Here is an 18867-nt window from a genome sequence, read left to right as displayed (position 1 = left end):
TCGTGGGTTCAAGTCCAGCTTAGTATCCATAAAAAAAATATATTAAAAATAAAAAATCAGACATTCTCTCACAATCATCGAAGGCTGAAGCATCAAAAAGGGTACCCAATTCCCAGCATACGCACCACCTATTTTTCAGTTTTTTTTTTCTCAATAGAACATTTAATTGTCCCAATTATCCTTGATATTCCATTCCAATCCGATTACTTCGAGTCCGAACCAAGGATTTGCACTCCAATAAGACTGATAACCAACATGAGTTATCAAATCAGTTTTGGATCAACCATATTCTGATCCACTAACGTGTTTGAAATATGAGTGATATACACTTAAATCTATCATATTTTATCATACTTTTATTAAATAGAATTGGGTTGGATTAGTACCAATCTAAAAGTATTGATTTTACGGATTGGATATAGCACAATATATATGATATCAGATCGGGTCCTGGTAATAAATTCCAGACTTGGCTTGGTACCAATCCGAACCGGTCCATTGACAGCCGTGATAAATGTTAGTGCCCGTATCAACTGTGTTGCATCGAATGCTCAGCACATGAATACATTGGCCTGATCAACATTTTTCACCAATTTTGTTCTTAAATCTTTATAATAAAAAGAATACACTAATGCAATTTTCATCTCTATGGATATCTCCAATAATTTCTCTGATATCCTATTTTCCAATAATAGATCCAAGGTGTTGATGAGAAACTGTTACCAAAGTTTAGGTGATCAAGTTCCATCATTTGTAGAGAATGCTTTCTTTTTTCTTTTGCTTTTTGGCTTCACGGCGTCTTTCAGGGTCTTCTCTCCACTCAATTGCTCCCCTGTTCTGTCCACTTCACTTGGTCCAGAACTAGCAGTAGTAAGACTTTGAGTTGGTTCCTCGTTCTTCACTTCTTCAGACTTTTGATCAACTTTGGACACATTTTGTTCCTTAATCGACATTAATCTTCCTGCATGACCTGTGACAAAATTCAGGAGAAAAAATTAGGCTAGGGCAAGGATTGTGCAATTGTTCCTTCTATGTCGTGTTCTCGTAATATATCATCAAATCCCAATATTAAACTACATTAATAGATCACTAAAACCCATATTGGTATCATCCATGCATCGACAAAAAGTATCTGCATGCCCATAATCTATTTAATGTTTTTGTATCCTTTAAAATATAAAAAAATTACAATCATAAATCCAATTTTTGAAAAATAATAATAGAAGTACCTCTTATGGTCTTCCTCTTACAATTTATAGAAATATAGGTACCCATTACCGAGAGGAGAGAAAAGATGACGGGGGCATCACATGATCACCCCTTAAGTATCGTCATAGGATGAGGAAACCACAAGTTTCTTCGTGAATCAGTGATAGCTATGAGGACTTGAAGACCTCATGTGCAAAATCTTTTGAGGATTCCACATTGGAAAGTGCATGTGGACCGCGTTCAGGGCTCATTAAATGAGTTAGAATGACCAACACATGGCCATAATGTTAGAATGCTTGGGATTTATTTAGTTTTTTTGTTTTGGGCTTTTGTTTTATTGTTTTTAGTAAATAAGTTGGGGGCCCAAGATTTATTTTGTTTTGTTTTAAATTAAAAATAGAGCAGCCACTCTAGTATTTGTAGGCTCCACAGGGGAGTTCCACCAACTCTTGTTAGGCTCGGTCAAACAACTTCTACAACTACTAATTTTTTTTCCGAAAAAAAGTCAGTTTGATCATATTGCTTGGTAATTGGTACCTTTTAGAATAGGAAAGATGCAAAGATTCATAAACCAGAGATCAACAAGCACACATCTTTAGAACAAACAGTAACAGATGCAAAGGTTCTCATTTACATTAAGAATGATTAGTAAAGCTACACACCAGGCGGAGCTAGAGAAGTCTTGAGGGAATCTGCATCAACACCCTTGGAGTATGGATCCCTGCAAAAAATGGAATAAACAAATCAACCTACATACAAAACAAAGCACATTACAATAATGGAAGAGTGGAGATATGCAACTCATGAGCCACCTTCCCACCATCTATATGATAAAACACAACAGTCAATCTCACTCTGTCTCAAGATTTATACCCCACAAACAACGTATCTCGAAGATGGGTTTTGCCTTTTCTCTTCTTCCTCTTTTTAAACATAACCCTAACTTTACTCACTTTCTTCTTCTACTCTTTTCCAATATTACCCCTCCAACTTTATTGTCTTTCTCCCCCCTTTCTTAAGAATACCTCTCCAACTTCATTATTTATCCTCTTTTACCTCCTTTTAATCCCAAAGATTTTTTAATAATACTCCTCCAACTTTATATTTTTTCTCTTTTACCCACTTAACCCCAGAGAGGACGCCACGGGCAAACTCTAGTGAATCCAAAACTCATAATGCTTGAAAAAATGTGCTAAAATATACAACATTTTTTCGATTAAGTCAACAGGATTCTAACAGTGAATGGTGGGATTCCACACTGGAATTCATAGAATTACCATAACAAGGGCACAAATTATCTATTGTCTCAACAAAGAAATTCAAAATGGATGAACTTACCAACTTGACAACGTTCCAATGAATTTGTTGACATTGTCACCTCTTCCCTTGGACTCTTTTTGAGATGATTGGGTTTCACCTTCAATAGCACTACTCTCCATGTGATGCATTGACATGTCACCAACTCCTTTCTGAATAATAGATTGGTTTTGGTGCTCCTCCATTTTAATGACTGGTACATTAACAGCCACAGCAACAGTAGATGAGTGGCGCTTGATCTTTTTTAGTGCTCTTTCTGTATTGTACGCTTCTACCTATACAAGCTTGCAACATTAAGCATAAAATCTAAAGAAAGAAAATACCCCCTTTTATGGAAGAAATAGAGAGAGAAAAGAAAAATACTAAAAAAAACCTACTTTCAATTTAATGCTCAAAAAGATAAGAACTCAAGTCAGTCCTGTTTTAATGTGCTCTATTCAAGGTAGAAAACACATCATGGTAACGCCATTTAGTCACATGATTTCAAGATAATGTGTTTCTGAGTGGACACACACAAAAAGACCATATAAAAATATGAGTTTGTGTTTTATACCCAATGCATAAAAAAACCCAAAACATGTGAACATTGCCGATGTTTACCCTCTTGGCCAAGAGAGTCATTTGGTAAGTAAAATGTGTTGCATTGAATAAACAATAGGACAATAGCAAAATATAAGAAATATAAGAGGGATTAGGGGAAGATCCTTTGGAAGGCCCTTGTATTCCCACATTGTAGAGGATCCGTTTAAGAAAGTGTCGAGGATTATACAGAGATTGGAAACTAGAGTAGAGTGTGGGTTTCTATTCTGATCGGTGTTTTTTACAACTTACGAGTAAAGGACTATACTGAAGAACCAGCAAGATTATAATCATATAAGGTCAGTAAGTTCTATGGAAATTGGACTTTGAAAATATTTTTAACTATAATCTTTTTACTCCATTTAGGATAATCATAATCGAGCAATTTACCATGTTAATAGTTAGATTGTCTCGCTTAGTTGTATCTCGGAGATAGTTGTAAGGATTCACTTGCACCAAAGCAGAACCCCAAGTACATTCAAGAAGCGTTTACAAGCGCCTTTGTTAGACTTGATATGAACATTATTTTTTTGAAGAAAAATAAATATATTAAGGTTTCAAATGAGGTATTTCTTGACTATTCTAATCGAGTTGAATGTCCGCTTTCCTAACACTTGTCAATTCCTGTACTTTTTGGATATCAATTATAAGACCGTGTTGGTTGAAGTTACCTATGTGTTCAACCTCTGTCAGTCGGATCATCTCAGAGCTTTCAGCCTTCATCCGGAACTTATCAAGTAAATTTGTGTAGTTGTGCCAGCTTTCAAGGTAAATGACCTCATTTGGATTCACTTTTAGGTGGCCTTGGACAACTACCTTAGGTATGAAGTAGGATTAGCCTTAAGAAGAGTGCCCTTGAATAGAGCAAATTTTGCTCTGGTTGGGTGACCTCTTGGTTAGCTTCGACTAGACAAAGAAATTCCTTTGGCTGACCGAAGCTTGCCTTCAACTAACTGAAGATCCTTCAATGCTTTTCCAAAGACAATATAAAACTGATCTTTGTTGCTTTGGCTAGCTGAAGAGCTGCTTCGGTTGCTTGGTCTTCTATGCTTCGGTCTGCTTCAGCTAACCGAAGATCCCTTTCGACTAGTAGCCAAAGACATACTTCAACTAACCGAAGCTAGATATTAAACTAGCCGTTGGAGCCCTCGGCTAACTGAAGATTTCAAAACTAGCTGTTATTTTCAAATTTTATAAATTAGACCAAGGCTCATGGGGCTCATTTGGTGGATCAATTGGAGAAATCTAAAACCAACTTTCACTAACTCACTTCTTGTCCTCTCTAACCTTAGGAGCCCTAGTTTTCCTCAAAAAGGTAAAAACCCTAGATCTTATCCATTGGTCACTAGCTTCACCCACCTTCCTTCTCATTTTGGCACAACCTCATCAAGCTTTCTCAAAGAGCATCTCATGGAGTACTAGCCGAGGATGAGCGAAAGTCTATGTGGAGCATTGACAATTCAAGCCTCTCCAACCTTCATAGGAAGATTCTCACAAGAGGCAAGAGTCTTCAGTTTGGTCACCTTTTCGGGTCTATTTCTTTGGTTTCTTGGTTTTTCCATGGTCAAAACCAATCTCTCATAATATAGATAATTTTTCAAGAGAGAGTCATGGTTTTTAGGTTTTCCTTGGTCAAAAAAGTAAAAGAGTGTTGGGAGTGGTTCCCAAGTCAAGGTTGTTGGTGAACCTAAGAACAAAACCATAAGAGTGACATCGAGTGAGTCATATCACTAAGTCACTAAGTCCAGGATTATTGATATGTCCTATGTGAAAATCAAGTGTAAAGGTTTAAGGTGAACCATAGACCTCATTTTTAGTGTAATACCAAGACTCTAAGTTGGGGATCCTTGGTAGTGGATGTGGGCAAGTTGTTGAACCACTATAAATCCTATGTGCTCTTTGTGCTTGCTTATTTTGCTTATTACTTGTTATTCAAGCATATTTTATTTGCATATCTTTGCTTTTCTTGTTCCGGATCGTTATATAGTGATCTAATTTACAAATGGTGCTTTAAACCTATGTTATTTTCCTTCTTTATGCCAAATGCATGTACACCCACTTTGGAAGAACTTGTGTCTGTTTCAAACACAAAATACTGAGGGCCAAAGGTACTGTACAACACTTATCCACCAAGAAGGTTTTTAGATAATTTTCCATTTTCTTCACCACACTTGGATCGACCTTTACCATGGGCTTTCCACTCATCAACCCCCGACTTTGGCCAAAACCTCTAAGCTGGCCACTTGGTTAGATATAAATAGTACTTTCTATGGGAATCATTAGAACTGATTCATGGGTACCCATTGAAGTTCAGTATTTCAGTCTCTTGTACAAAAACTGCCTTTCAACAAGTGAAAAGTGGATGAAATATAGAACAAAAGAAGGCACAAGAAGCAACTCAAGCAAAAAAGATCAATATTTAGAGGAGAAACTTACAGCATTTTTAATTTTGCTTGTTATATCAGCAGCTTTCACAGAAGCAACCCGTAAACACTGCAAGATCACACTCTGCATGACACCCTCTCCTCCAGCCTTTTGGACAGCACAAATGTCACCATTTGTATTCAACGTAGCAGTCATTCTTCCTCCCATAACAGCCTCCTCACTGTGAGATGGATCAATCACCTATGCAGCACCCCATAATTTCAGATAAACCAGAAAGAACAGACAGCTCAGCCTCAATTATACAAAGAGAGATTTACTGGGCAGACCTATCTGCCGAAATTTTTACAAAAAGTCCCTTACTTTATCAAGTTTGTTACTGAACAAACCTTACTTTATGAATCAGACTAGCAAGACTAACTTGGTAAGATTTCAAATCTTACTAAGGTCATTGGGCCCACATGCATTATCAAATTGGCAATCCAACACCACAGCCTTCTATATTTCATGGGAAAACTCAGATTGGAAAAAAAAACAATTCAGAAAAAAAAAATAATAATAACCATGTTGAGGTTTATTGAAGGTGTTAAAAATGGATGGCTACCGAACTCCCAAATTTAAACTAAAATTTACCGATAAAAATTAGTTTTTTTCCAAAGTTCTTAGATTTTTTCTTTATAACCCTGTGGGACCAGATCATGGTTTTGGATGCCACAAATTGATGCGGTTAGGATCCAGTCCAAGGTATGTTAAGTAACAACTTAACAGCATCAATTTGAATTTTATGACGTGGATCCCCATTCCAAGGTTTGCTAGGTAACAAACTTGATAAAGTAAGATTTGGTGGGTAACAAACTTGATAAAGTAAGGTTCCAGGTAAATCTCTCTTATAATAAAAATGCAACAGTTAGGTCTGCCGGTTAAATCTCTCTTATACAAATATCATGGAGAGATTCTATTGCCACACCAACTCTTGCTAACAGCACCCCAGTTCATGTGAAATCACCAAAGAATTACACACATATTGGGGTGTTGTTAGTAACAGTTGATGTGACAATAGAAGCTCTCTCATTTAAAGAAAATGATTTTGGGACTCGAGTGCTTACCACAATGCTCCCATTACTAAAAAATGCAAATGTAACAGCTATTGGAAGATGATGTATAATCAGAGGGAGTGGCTCCTTCACCTGTCAATAAAAAGCATACACTTCAGTCTTTAAACCTCATCAGCATCATAAGAAGAGCATCGAAAGTTTCTCATAACTGAGATTCTGAGAGTATAAATGAGTTAAGTGTGTAGAGACCATAGTTTTAAGAACATTCATAATTATGCCAAAGTAATGACACTATAGATTCTGCCCATACCATGAATTAATACATAAATATGATCGCCATTATGGAAGTTATGCCATAAATTGGGAAATCACAATGTTGTACAGATTTTTTTAAGAGATCTTCTATTGGCACCCCAACTTTTACTTATCACACCCCAATTTCTTAAATTATTTATCACATCCCAAGTAAAGATTAAAACACTCTTCAAACATTTCAAACGTCTGGCTCAAATTATAATCTCAACATTACAGAGCATTATAACACTCGTTCGGACAATTTCAGTATTAGTTTAAATTATGATTAGAAAAAATGAGAGCTCTTCTATTGGCACCCCAACTTTTACTGATTCTCAATCATTCTCTTATTTTTATTTATTTTTAGTTGGGGTGTAATAACTAAAAATTGAGGTGCCACTAGCAGCTCTCTTTTTTAAATGCACTATTTTGTTAGCATATGTAATGTTTTGTTCTGAGTAATAAAACTGAAAAACAACTTAAGGAGGAAACCATTGCAGTGACCACTCTCCAGAACAAGGGATCCAAATCTCATTCCATTTCAATGTTTCAGACAACAAAAATACTAAGATGAACACTCTCCAAAAAAAAATTACTGATAAAAAAAAAAAAAATCTCTTTTTTGATTTTCCTTTTATGAAATTATCTTTTTATGCATAAAGAAGGGATGGCCTGTGCACTGCTTGGGCAGGTTCGGATGCAACAATGCAGGTCATGACCAAGGCTGACATGAGCAAGAACTGGTCATGGGCTCAGCATGGCTAGCCTGACTTGGGCGCAGTCTAGTTAGTTTTTAGAGAAACAAATAAATGAACAGTGATGGAATAAATTTTGATTCTACCAATATGTATCAGTATGTGTTGTGATACAAAACCGATATCATACAAAACATACCAAAACTATGCATTTTGATGTAGGAACAAACTACACTGTTTCACTCCATATCCCGAAATACCGAAACACCATTCCTGAAAAAACCGCAAGAAACAACATTTTGAACCATTATCATAACTATGACAATGGCAGATAACAGTGAAATTCAAGGTTGCTAATTTTGCTACTTTTGTTATTTAAAACCTTCTCAGATATAGGGTGGCAGGTAACGGGTTACATCCGAGTACTTTCTCACTTTTAAAATATATATTTTTACCAAGAATGAAGTCTACAAAACACGTATTATAACATCAAACTCCTCAACAAGTTGTCATCACTCATTATAAAAAAAGCATTCACAGTAGTGGCATAGCTGTACACCCAGTAAACATGTAAGAGTGGGTCCCACTAATAAAAATCCTATTTTAAAAGAAAAACAAAAGGAAGACTGCAACCATTTTCGTATGGAGAAAAATGTAATAAATGGTCCATGAAATTTCCACAATAAGGGCCCTAACCTCTGGTGGATGTACTATAACTTCCTGACTATCTTCTCCTCCCAATGTGCATTCCGGCCTTCGGAATGTCGAGAGAGCAGCCAAAGCAGCAACATTAGCAGCATCAACAAGATTCCTATCAATATTAGCAGAAAGAATATTATAAATATCAATGTATAAAAACAAAAATATTGGAACCAATGTATAAAGATTTTCCTGCTTACCCTCCATTATCTAGAATGTGGATATCAACACGGATAGACCACACTAACTTCCCAGCAAGAACACAAAGCGATTCTGTATCCACTGCCCTGCTTTCCCTGCAGTCCCAGTTTCAGACTTTCAAACATGTCTCTTTCAGTATGAGTCTGCATAACAAGAATCTTTTTTTCCCAAGTACCGTTCGAGATGCATATGTTTGGTAAGATACGCCAGATAATAGGTCTGTCAATGGATCAGGTCCGGATTGGATCGAGATCGATTTGATACCAATCCAATAAGGATTGGCTCAGATCCAGGACTGATCTGATAAGTATCGGATCAAACCCTTACAAATTGGGGTTTTATTGGATCTCAATATTAGATCCAGATCCGATCCATTAACAGATGGATCAGGCCAAACCCAATTTTTTATATAAAGTCCAAGTGAAGTTTATATATCTCAACAAATATATAATATAAGTTATATACTTTCTAACATATTATCGGATTGGGTCCTTATTGGATTGGAACATGATTGATCCAGATCCGATCCAATAAGATATCGGATCGAAACCTTTTGGATTGGATCCTTATCAGAATCCAAAACATCGACCTAGACCCAGAGTTAACAGATCGGATTTCGGGTCTAATCCGATCCTTTGACAGCCCTACCTGATAACATGATGGGCTCCAAAACAAGGCAATTAATATCACGTACTTATTAATGAATAACAGCAGTTGTTTCAACCATGGACAGCCGATACATATCAGTATCAACCGAGACGGATATGAAACATCAACCCCCAAAATATTAAATGTATCAGTCAAGACAGTATTGGTTTTTCTCTTGATCCAAAAATTGCCTTGATACAAGATTTTAAACCTTGGTTTCAACTAGGAGAGATTACAAGCTGATTAGTTTTTCACTTGCTTCAATATTTTAAAATCTTGTGAGTGACATTTTCTAAGATATTCAAATGGTAGCTGCACGTCTCAATTTTCCCTCAGGAAATAGAAATTAAATATGGTTTTTTTTTAATTGGATTTTCTACTATACATCATGATCTTTTGTTCGTTTTTTCTTCTTTCTCTTATCTAATACAATTACAACCAATCATTGACACAAACTCGATAAAGCCATCAGTCTGAGAGCAAGCAATAAATAGCATATAGAAAGGTCTTCCCTGAAAAAGGACATCCCTTGACAGTACCCTTATTCACCATTATGTTGTGTTTTAGACTAAAAGAAAAAGTTTATTTTTTAAGTCTCATTGCCTAGCTTTTACCTTCTTTGACATACCAAAGATTTCCCAATAAACCCCTGGAAGAACTTATCAAAATAATATATAAAAAATCCTGGAAGATAACCTTTAGAGAATTTCCCTTCATCAAAGTTTCACAAGAATAAGATTACAGACTATTGTATGGAGTCAGTATCTGAATAGATATAATTAAACAACAAAGAAGTATCACCTTAGACCGCGATCTATTACGCGACCCAGTTCAATTGCAAATTCTCCAGGACGCCCAGCCTCAAATGAAGGATCAGCCATTGGTGAAAAATCGGTGAATATCGAAAGTGTCCCTTCGTTCGGTCTGTCTCGATAAGGTTGTACTAGTTGAGAAGTTACAAAACTCATCACATGAGTCTGTCCTAGCTGCACCTCCGACGAACCATCCTCTCTATATATTCAACAAAAATTTTAAAATACACAATAGAATAAGTCAGTTACTTTGCAATCTGGCTAAGCTCTACTAATATTTCATTTCTCTATGTCTTTCACAACTAGTGCATGGAATGCGATTGAACCAAAAGCAATTCAAGGCCCTCCATAGTCATCTTCAAAGTGGAAAGGGAACAAACAATATGAGAATAGGACTTAATCAAAAATAAAAAATAAAACAAAATGAGAATAGGAGTATTGGAAGCAACAAGAAGCAAGAGAAGAAGAACCTCCAATGCAATATCAGCTTAACCATGATTTAAGATATCAGAATGTATCAGTTGATACTATCGGTATTGGCCAAGACCGATACGAAAGATTGACCACAAAACATTGAATGTTTCGGGAATGTATCAATTTGTATCGAATGTATTGGCCAATACCGTATCTTTTTTTCATTAATTGAAACATTCAATCGGTACAATATTTTAAACCATGACTCCATGAGCTTAACCGAGACACTCTAAACAGTTCTTGGTACACCAATCCTTCCTACCATCAAACCAAAAGCTCACATCTGATAGGAACATGATGTCCATCCAATTCTTCAGGCTAGGGAGCGTAATTTTTATCAGTCCAACCTTGATTAGTGAGGGATTTAAATCCAGCAAAACATGATGAGTGCCAATTTAGAAAATACTAAGTATTGTTGTTTCAGTCCTCCCTAACTAAGAAACAAATGATGTCGTGCATACCAAAAAACGGAAGGTAGACAAGCAAAACTACTAAAACTTGGTAGTTGTTTTATTTGACAAATACAAAAATTGTATTAATTAAGGAGAAAAAAAAACATCTACCTAGAGAAGTAACAAAAATCTGCATAAAGAAACAAAAAAAATACACCTAAACATCTTCCCAACAGCTAAGCTCCCACTTAAGCATAAAGTCCTAAAAAAGGACCCATAGCTTCATAAAAAACCTACAATAGAAAATGAAGCCTATGACTATAATTATGTTGCAAGAAATGATATGTTATACACTCAAAAGCTAACCAAGGAAACCGTTCAAATAAAAAAGATGCAAAAGGGATTTTTGTACCCAAATAGCTGATGCTGGAAACTCAGGATGTTGTCAAGTGACCAAGAGGTCTGGTAAAAGATTTGACAAAAGAAACACCAACATGGCTTCCCGTCCACAATCAAACATCTTCATCTGATGAAAAGATTGGGATGTCGGATATGAAACTAATAAAGCCAGATAATGGATACACCTAATCATTGAAACTTCTATTGAAATCAAAGTCCCAAGATGTGCCAAAGTATGACCAGACCATGGAATTCAGATTTAGTAAGTTTTTCTTATTTGTAACTGAATATATTTCAAAAAACTAGAAGGGGCTATCATCGCACCATCAATCTTACTAAAAACGAATCATTTTGCCTTTATGTACTCTCAGGGCTACCCTTACCAAAAACATTGACAAAATTTTGGATGACAATTCACACTCCACACTCGTAGGACAATCTCACCTCTCCACTTTCCCAACCTAAGTGCTCAATCCCATATATTGCATGAATGACCTCCAAAGACTATTATGATAACTCCATGACCACTTATTAAAAACGTTGTTCATGGTTTTGATGTTACAAAACCCCAAGCCTACTCTTTTCAAGAGGACCAAATGCTCTTCCAAATTTTTATTTTTATTTTTTGATAGGTATAGGGTTGGTGGTTAGCAAATGAAGTAGCGTTCAAGGGGGTTTGAACCTAGGACATGAGTACAACACTCCACATGTCTTACCATTTAGCTAAGTGGGCACTTCATAAATGCTCTTCCAATTGACAAGATAGAATTTATGGAACCGACTTTGTCATTCCACAAAAGATTTAAGAATCTTTTTTGTTGATTCTCAACATGCCTAAGGTGGGAAAAAAGAGAAAGAAAGTATACATGAATGTTACGTAGAATGCTTTGATTAATATTGAATTCCCACCCTTGGATAAATACCTAAACTTTCAAGATCCTAGATGTTGCCAACTCTTTTAATGGCCAGTTACAAATGGATTTGTTTCTGTAATTGAAACATAGTGGGAACCTAAGACACCTTTTCAAGGGACTCCGTCCCACCTTACAGCCCAAGACACAAGCAAGGGAGTCTAGAATGGAGACAGTCCCAACTCCCAACCACAAACACTTTGCTCTATGAAAGGTTGATAGCTAAACCAAAATTGCCTCAAAACAATAGAGGAGTCCCCTGAAAAATTTGGACTGTAGAGGACATGCATCAATGAACTCTTCAAAAAAATGAAATATGGGATACCATTGGGCCCCCATCGTTTACCACCAAGCCAGTCATGTTACCATTATCCAAAAGCCTCGAGATGAGCCCATCTAGTGCCTCAACCAGCCAAAATGAATAAAAAGGTCCTAACTTGTCAAATTGAGTTAACTAAGGCCAAATACTAACATGGTAATACTTATCAACCACACACCAATTAAAAAGGCAAGCATTAAGTATCTTAATTCTTAACTCTCCTAGGTTCCTCATTAGCATGGAACTTCTTCAATCAAAAGCAATGAATGTAAGATTATTGTACTTGTTGGATAATATATAAGGTAGTCAATGGGTAGACCCTAATCCTTGAAACAAAATGTGTTAGAACATGTGGATGCAATTTTTCGCTCCACCTCCTTGCTATTGATTAATTCCTCAAAATATTCACTCCTATGACTCCTAGGTGTGCTTGCAACACAACCTCTATTGCCCAAGTCAGGTATGTAGTAAAAATGGTAGAATATACCACTTGAGAGAGAAAACATACCTTTGATTTTCAACCCTTCTCCTATTTATAAAGGAGACCTTAGAATTCTCCTTGGATTCAGTTTCTATCTTTACCCTTATCCTTATTTGGCAATTAAGATTAATTTGGAATCCATTCACATCCACCATTCCTTCTTTATTCGAATTTGGGAGGATCAAGACTCTTTCCTAATTAGGACCGATCCTCAAAATATCTAAATCTCTAGATTTTAGGGATTTGGTCTCATCTACCTCAAAAAATCCCTATTGATGTTTCCCTACATCCCAAGTCGTGTCCGTTGATAAGGAATGCAAACTTATCTGACTCATTACCCCTCAGATTCTAGGTAAGAATGGTTGAATCCTATGGGTTGGCATGGATCCCTAGGTGACATGTGCTATCATTTGGTATTGTACCGATTTTATCCTCCACAACTACCCCCTTCTCAAGGGTTCAATGCAGATCCAAGTCCTCGAGAATGACTCATTAAATACCAAATGCCACGTATCATGGGATTTATGGATTGACTATAAATGTTCTAGGTATCCAAGGCTCCAAGGACATCGCATTCAATGTGTAACGTCATGTGCCATCTGACCATTCGTCTTCAGAGCACGCCAATGATGATCTCATTGGCTTTCATACTTCCAACTTCACAACTATATTTCCCTCTTTCCCATGTCGATGCATTTAATTTTCAGTGCTACATGTAAACACCCCATTTTCTCTTTGTGTATGCATTCTTATGTCGTCTCATTTTTCCCTCTAACATTAGGGCAACTATAGGGCATGATTATCTCGGTTCCCTAAGCCATTTTTAGTCATTGATTCCTAGGGGGAATCTCAAGGTTTTTTTCCTTGTAAATACATCATTTCCTCTTTTTTTATATGCTACCACTTTCGATCTCCTCCATTGTTTCCTTCTTCCTCTCAATTTTTTCCCCTTGTTCCTTCTTTCTCTTGTGTGGGAGTTTCAATACCTTTGGGGCACCTTTTCAGGAACAACCGTACTCACCATGGTCGCCTACGCATCCTACTGCCTATTCCTCAAGGTATCTTCCAATATGATATATTTTTCCACCTTAAGCATAGATCCTTCAACCTCTTGGGCCATGACTTTACTAAGGACTAGTGCAGCCAAGATCCTAGCACCACCGCATTCATATATGCCAGCGTGATAGTTTGATCATCAGGGTTCTCTATCATTAGTGTTTTCACCTTGAACCGAGCTGTGAACATGCGGATACTCTCCCCCTACGCCTTTCTGAGGTGGAACAACATTTTATCCTGACCCTCCCCTTTCGATTTCGTACAAATTGGGCCACGAACGTCTCTTCTAGATCAACAAAGCTTCTAATTGATCATAGGGCTAAACTTTGGAACTAGGAAATTGCTCCAAGCCCGAATGTGGAAGCCAACAACTTGCAAAGTAAAGAGTCATCCCCCTAATGGAGGACCAACAAGTTCTTACAATGTAGGCTGCTACAGTGGATCCTTCGTTCCATTGAAAGTTTCAAACTTCAATGAATGAAACTTCTTTGGTAGCTCGGTCAAGAGGATTTTACCTTTGTGAATGGCGACCTCTAAGCTCCTTGATGATCAACCAAACCAATCGTCCTACTTCGATTTCACTTAGGGCAACATCTTATCTTTTTTGCAGCATTTCTTCAACCTCTTCTCAGGTCATATGATTCGTCTCCATACCTCAAGAATAAGTAGTTTGCTCGTTAGCAGTTTGCTTGACCCATTCGTGATACTGCCCCATTACCTAAGGTTCTCCTGCAGTAATGTCAAGAGACTCTCTTACTTTTGATCCTTCGACCAAATGTTGGTGGAATTCTTTGTTTTCCCTGTAACTGACTAGGATTTTTGCATTCTACTTATCCAATCCTTACTACATTTCTATCCTCATCTGAGTAAGAAGTATATATAATGACTATATTGGATCCTAGGGTGCTAAGGGGCATGAAACACCCTCACCTCCCCTTTCCTAGTCCTTACCATCCCTAAGTTAGTCATTTTCTTCCCTGTAATTTCCTACGGACAACTAAATTATGGATGCAATTTTTTGCTCCACCTATTTGTTATTATTCAATTCCTCAAAATATTTACTCTTGTGACTCCTAGATGTGTCTGCAACACAGCCTCTCCAACACTCAAGTCAGGTATGTAGGAAAAAATGACAAAATAAAGATACATGAGAGAGAAAACATATCTTTGATTGCCCAACATTCTCTTATCTATAGAGGAGACCTTAGAATCTTCCTTGGATTCATTTTTTTTATCTTTATCCTTCAGCCCTTATATTGTTACTATGTCATTTATTCGATTTACTTAACTTAAGCGTCGGAGAGGTTGTGTCGCAGGCACACACGGAAGCACAGGAGGTGAAGGTCTCAAGTCATCAGTACAAATCTAAGACTGATATGGAATCCGTTCCTATCCATCATTCCTTTTTTTTTCGAATTTGGGCGGATCAAGACTCATTCCTCATTGGGACTCAATCCTCAACGTATTTGATCAAATCCCTAGATTTTAGGGATTTGGCCTCATCCGCCTCCTCAAAGAATCCCTACTAATGATTCTGGACCTTCCAAATCACGCTCGTTGATAAGGAGTCATTACCCCTTAGATCCTGGATCAGAATGGTTGGATCCTATGGGTTGGCTTGGATCCCTAGGTGACACGTGTCTTCATATGGTACTTTACCAATTCTATCATCCACAGAACACATAGAATAGGAAAGTTGGAGACACCAAGGAAATCTCACCTGATCCAAAAGACAACCTCATGATATGACCTTAACCTCGAGGACGCTTGACTAATGCATACTTTAGAATTTAGATGTCACGAAATCCATTAAAAATCATTGTTGCATCAACAACGAATAGTAACAAATAAGAAGTTTCATAATTGTAAATCCACAAAAAATAGTCACAATTACAAATAAATTCAGTGCATTCTCATACTTATCATAAGAGGGGGTGGGGGGGAGCAGCAACACTTAAGTGTATATGATTAAACATTCATTTTTTGAAGTTGAGAAATCAAACGTGCCTTCCAAACTTAACAGTTAACCGTCGATAATCAAAAGGGCGACGACCATCAACTCTGAGGTCTGAAAGCAATGCTGTTTCGATAAATTTCTTCTCATTGATAGTCATTCGCCAAGTATTAGCCAATCTCTGCTCCATATTTCAAACCTGTATAAACCCATAAAAATGAAAGAAAAATTACTACATGCAAACGCAGATGGAAACAAAGCTTAGCTTCTCTCAGAAATTTAATCAAACATTTGGTCATCTCCATGTTTTCAAAATTGTTTCTTTTCAGAATGTATCAGTTTTTCAACATTCCAAGATCAAACAGCAGAGAAAATTCTTTTTGCTCCATTTTTGTGTTGTCTTAGAATGTTTCGGCCAAAACAAACCACGATTGCAATGATGCAATCCATCATTTTTATCTCACACTCAACGAGATGTTTGAGAGAAAGATTAGGGTGGTTTTGTGGATAAATGAGAGAGAGGGGTACCTTTTCTCTCTCCGGTCGCACCCACAGCAGAAAAGGTAGCAAACATGATACCACAAGTTGGGCCCAAGGACCATTAGTAAAGATGAAATCCTCACTAACTTAGAAAGGCTAGTCAGACTCTATGGAAAATGGACGGCTACTATACTCTAGTTTCAAATGAAAAATTCAACGTTCAAAACTAACCTCTTTTTTAACAAAGTTGTCAAGAGTTTTGCCAACTACATCCCTGTAGATTCAGGTCATGTTTTTTATGCCACGAGGTGCAATCACCTAATTTTGTCCTCAGTTCAAGAATCATAAAAGCACAGAGCTTTCTATTTCTCAAATATGGATGGGTATTCTAAAATCTAAATTAAGAAAATCTCTGTTATAGAAAGAACTCAATTTGTATAAATCTAAATAAATTCAAAGAGAGAAATTTAATGAAATAGAGAGAGCGATTGAGTATAACTCTCTTTGTTTCATCTGGATTTTGGGAACTATCTCTCTATCCTCTCTTTTGTTTCATCTGAGATAGGGATAGGGGAAAGAGAGAGAGACTGTGTGTATAGGATACCTGGACTGAACTCGCAATCCACGACAAAATCGGACGCCAAAGAGTAATTTTCAGCAGTGGGAAGTAGAAACGTGGGTGAAGACGTGAAGTTTTTGAGTTAGGGTTAAAAGATTCCTCCTCTCTGCTGGGATTCTTAAGAGGGAGAATGATGGGATTTGAAAGGGCAATTCTATTTGCACACACCTTTTCGCTAATTCCACCCACTTCGTTCAGTACATTCGACTCTAAAATGTACGCGGTGAATCTCCAAAACGTACGCACCGGAATTTCGATTTTGATACATTGTTCATTTTAATTCCCAAGAGAAGTCTTCACCTGATCACTACTCAGGCTGATGACATGGCATGGACATGGAACCATAGGTCATTTTTCTTGGATACACAATTATCCTCTTTATGGAGATGTACAGTTGTGTATCCCGAGAAAAAAGTTCAATTACTATGTGTCCAAACCACATCAGCCAAGTATTAATCGAGTGAAGACTTTCTAGTTAGAATATCAACACTCATTCCCAAAACATGCATGTGATAGACTTTTCAATTTTTATGAATCTATGAACTCGTAAGTTCATCGTTTTTAAAATCTACGAATCCGTAAGTTTCTTACTTTTAAAATTATGAGTTTGTAGATGCGTAAAAGTGAAAAGTGTACCACATGCATGTTTTCATCAATAAAATGAATAACATACCCGAAATCGTAATTAGAACAAAATCAGTGCATGTTTTCGTAAATATCTCAAATGTGTACTTGAGGTGGGTGCAATTAGTCATTTCGATGTGTGCAAATAGAACAATCCTTTAAAAAATTGCCGAATTTAATTTGGGGTGGGTCTATTTGCATACACCAAAATGGCTCATTTCACCCACTTGTTTGTGATACCCACCTTAACTTTAAAATATCATTTTGCACACACGCTGAAAATCAATGTTAATTATCGAGAGTTCTGATGGTTTAACCTTAGATAAGGTCAAGTTAAATCATGCTTTGTTCCCGTAGTTTGATTTTGATTTCAATATTTATTCATTTAAAATGAGAATCATAATTTTTAATTACTATATGTGATAAATTGATTTACTTTCCGATCGATAAGCATTAGTTTTATTTGAATAGATTGAGAAAAAAATATTCGAAACTTGTTTATTTACTATATTTGTTAGGGTGGATTTGTCTGATCTAACTTTTTTCTTATAGTTTTAATCTTTCATTTCTATTAGTTATAATTGGTTATCCAAAATCCTTAGTTGGTTTGAGTTAGAAAAATAATTGGATAACGTTGTCTTTGTGGATCAACCCTTGCTTGTCAATATAATTTTTGTTATACTATTTTTTATTGATAATCTACATCAAACAAAATGGTGGCGCTACTACCGGGGACAACGGTCTGATCCAATATCTTTTTAACCAAATTTCGATTATGATTTTTACAAATCGAAGATTTATTTTCTAGAAAAATTTGAAAAAAAAAAATTCGTTGGATTTTTGAATCATGCGTGAGTAAAACCCTAATTTTTTAAAGATTTTTGTCAAAATTTCACCGCGGCTCCTTAATCAACCTAAGTGGCACAGTCAAACCTCAAGATTCGCATATCGAGTTTTTGTAGTTAAATTCTACAGATTCCAAGAATTGAATGAAATAGTATTTTTTCTAGATTTTTGACTTGGATTTGTCTTCTGTTTTCTGCCGAAGGATTTGATGAGGAGTGATGTGGTTGGAAAATCTATTCGACCATCCAGATCTGGTTTTTTGACGAAAAAACAACTTTTCTTTTCTTTTCTTTTCTTTTTAGATTAAATTTGTAATAGGTTTTAACTTTACAAAGTTCAAAGTTTAAAGTTTAAAATTTATTTTATTAATTTGAGAAGGTTCAAAGTGTAATTGATTTAGAGAAGGACAACAATGGGACAT

The 18867-nt window shown here is 36.4% G+C and overlaps 1 protein-coding gene across 1 annotated transcript; it reads right to left on the bottom strand.

Moving 5' to 3' along the window:
- Positions 1-582: 582 nt before the first annotated feature.
- RRP45A (ribonuclease PH45A) lies at positions 583-17127 on the bottom strand. The gene is made up of 10 exons (XM_086440831.1): positions 16962-17127; positions 15931-16076; positions 9881-10090; positions 8431-8526; positions 8228-8342; positions 6594-6674; positions 5542-5730; positions 2548-2801; positions 1872-1930; positions 583-970 (listed from the first exon to the last, which is right to left on the bottom strand). The coding sequence occupies exons 2-10, from the start codon at positions 16065-16067 to the stop codon at positions 738-740; spliced, it is 1374 nt and encodes a 457-aa protein (XP_086296957.1). The 5' UTR covers positions 16068-16076; positions 16962-17127; the 3' UTR covers positions 583-737.
- Between the last annotated feature and the right edge of the window lie 1740 nt (positions 17128-18867).

Source organism: Akebia trifoliata, chromosome 1 (assembly GCF_017979445.1).
Source record: "Akebia trifoliata isolate Shusen 1 chromosome 1, ASM1797944v1, whole genome shotgun sequence".
Taxonomy (NCBI): domain Eukaryota; kingdom Viridiplantae; phylum Streptophyta; class Magnoliopsida; order Ranunculales; family Lardizabalaceae; genus Akebia; species Akebia trifoliata.
Note: the sequence above shows the minus strand (reverse complement) of the source record. Positions and strands in the feature narration are given on the sequence as shown.

Bases quoted from the DNA above. Each gene is read 5' to 3' on its own strand.
- RRP45A (XM_086440831.1), bottom strand. From the start codon at position 16,067: ATGGAGCAGAGATTGGCTAATACTTGGCGAATGACTATCAATGAGAAG. The intron at 2,802-5,541 runs GTAAGTTTCTCC...AAGCTTGTATAG, and splicing joins CAAGCAAAATTAAAAATGCT to GTAGAAGCGTACAATACAGA. The intron at 1,931-2,547 runs GTAAGTTCATCC...CATTTTTTGCAG, and splicing joins ATTGGAACGTTGTCAAGTTG to GGATCCATACTCCAAGGGTG.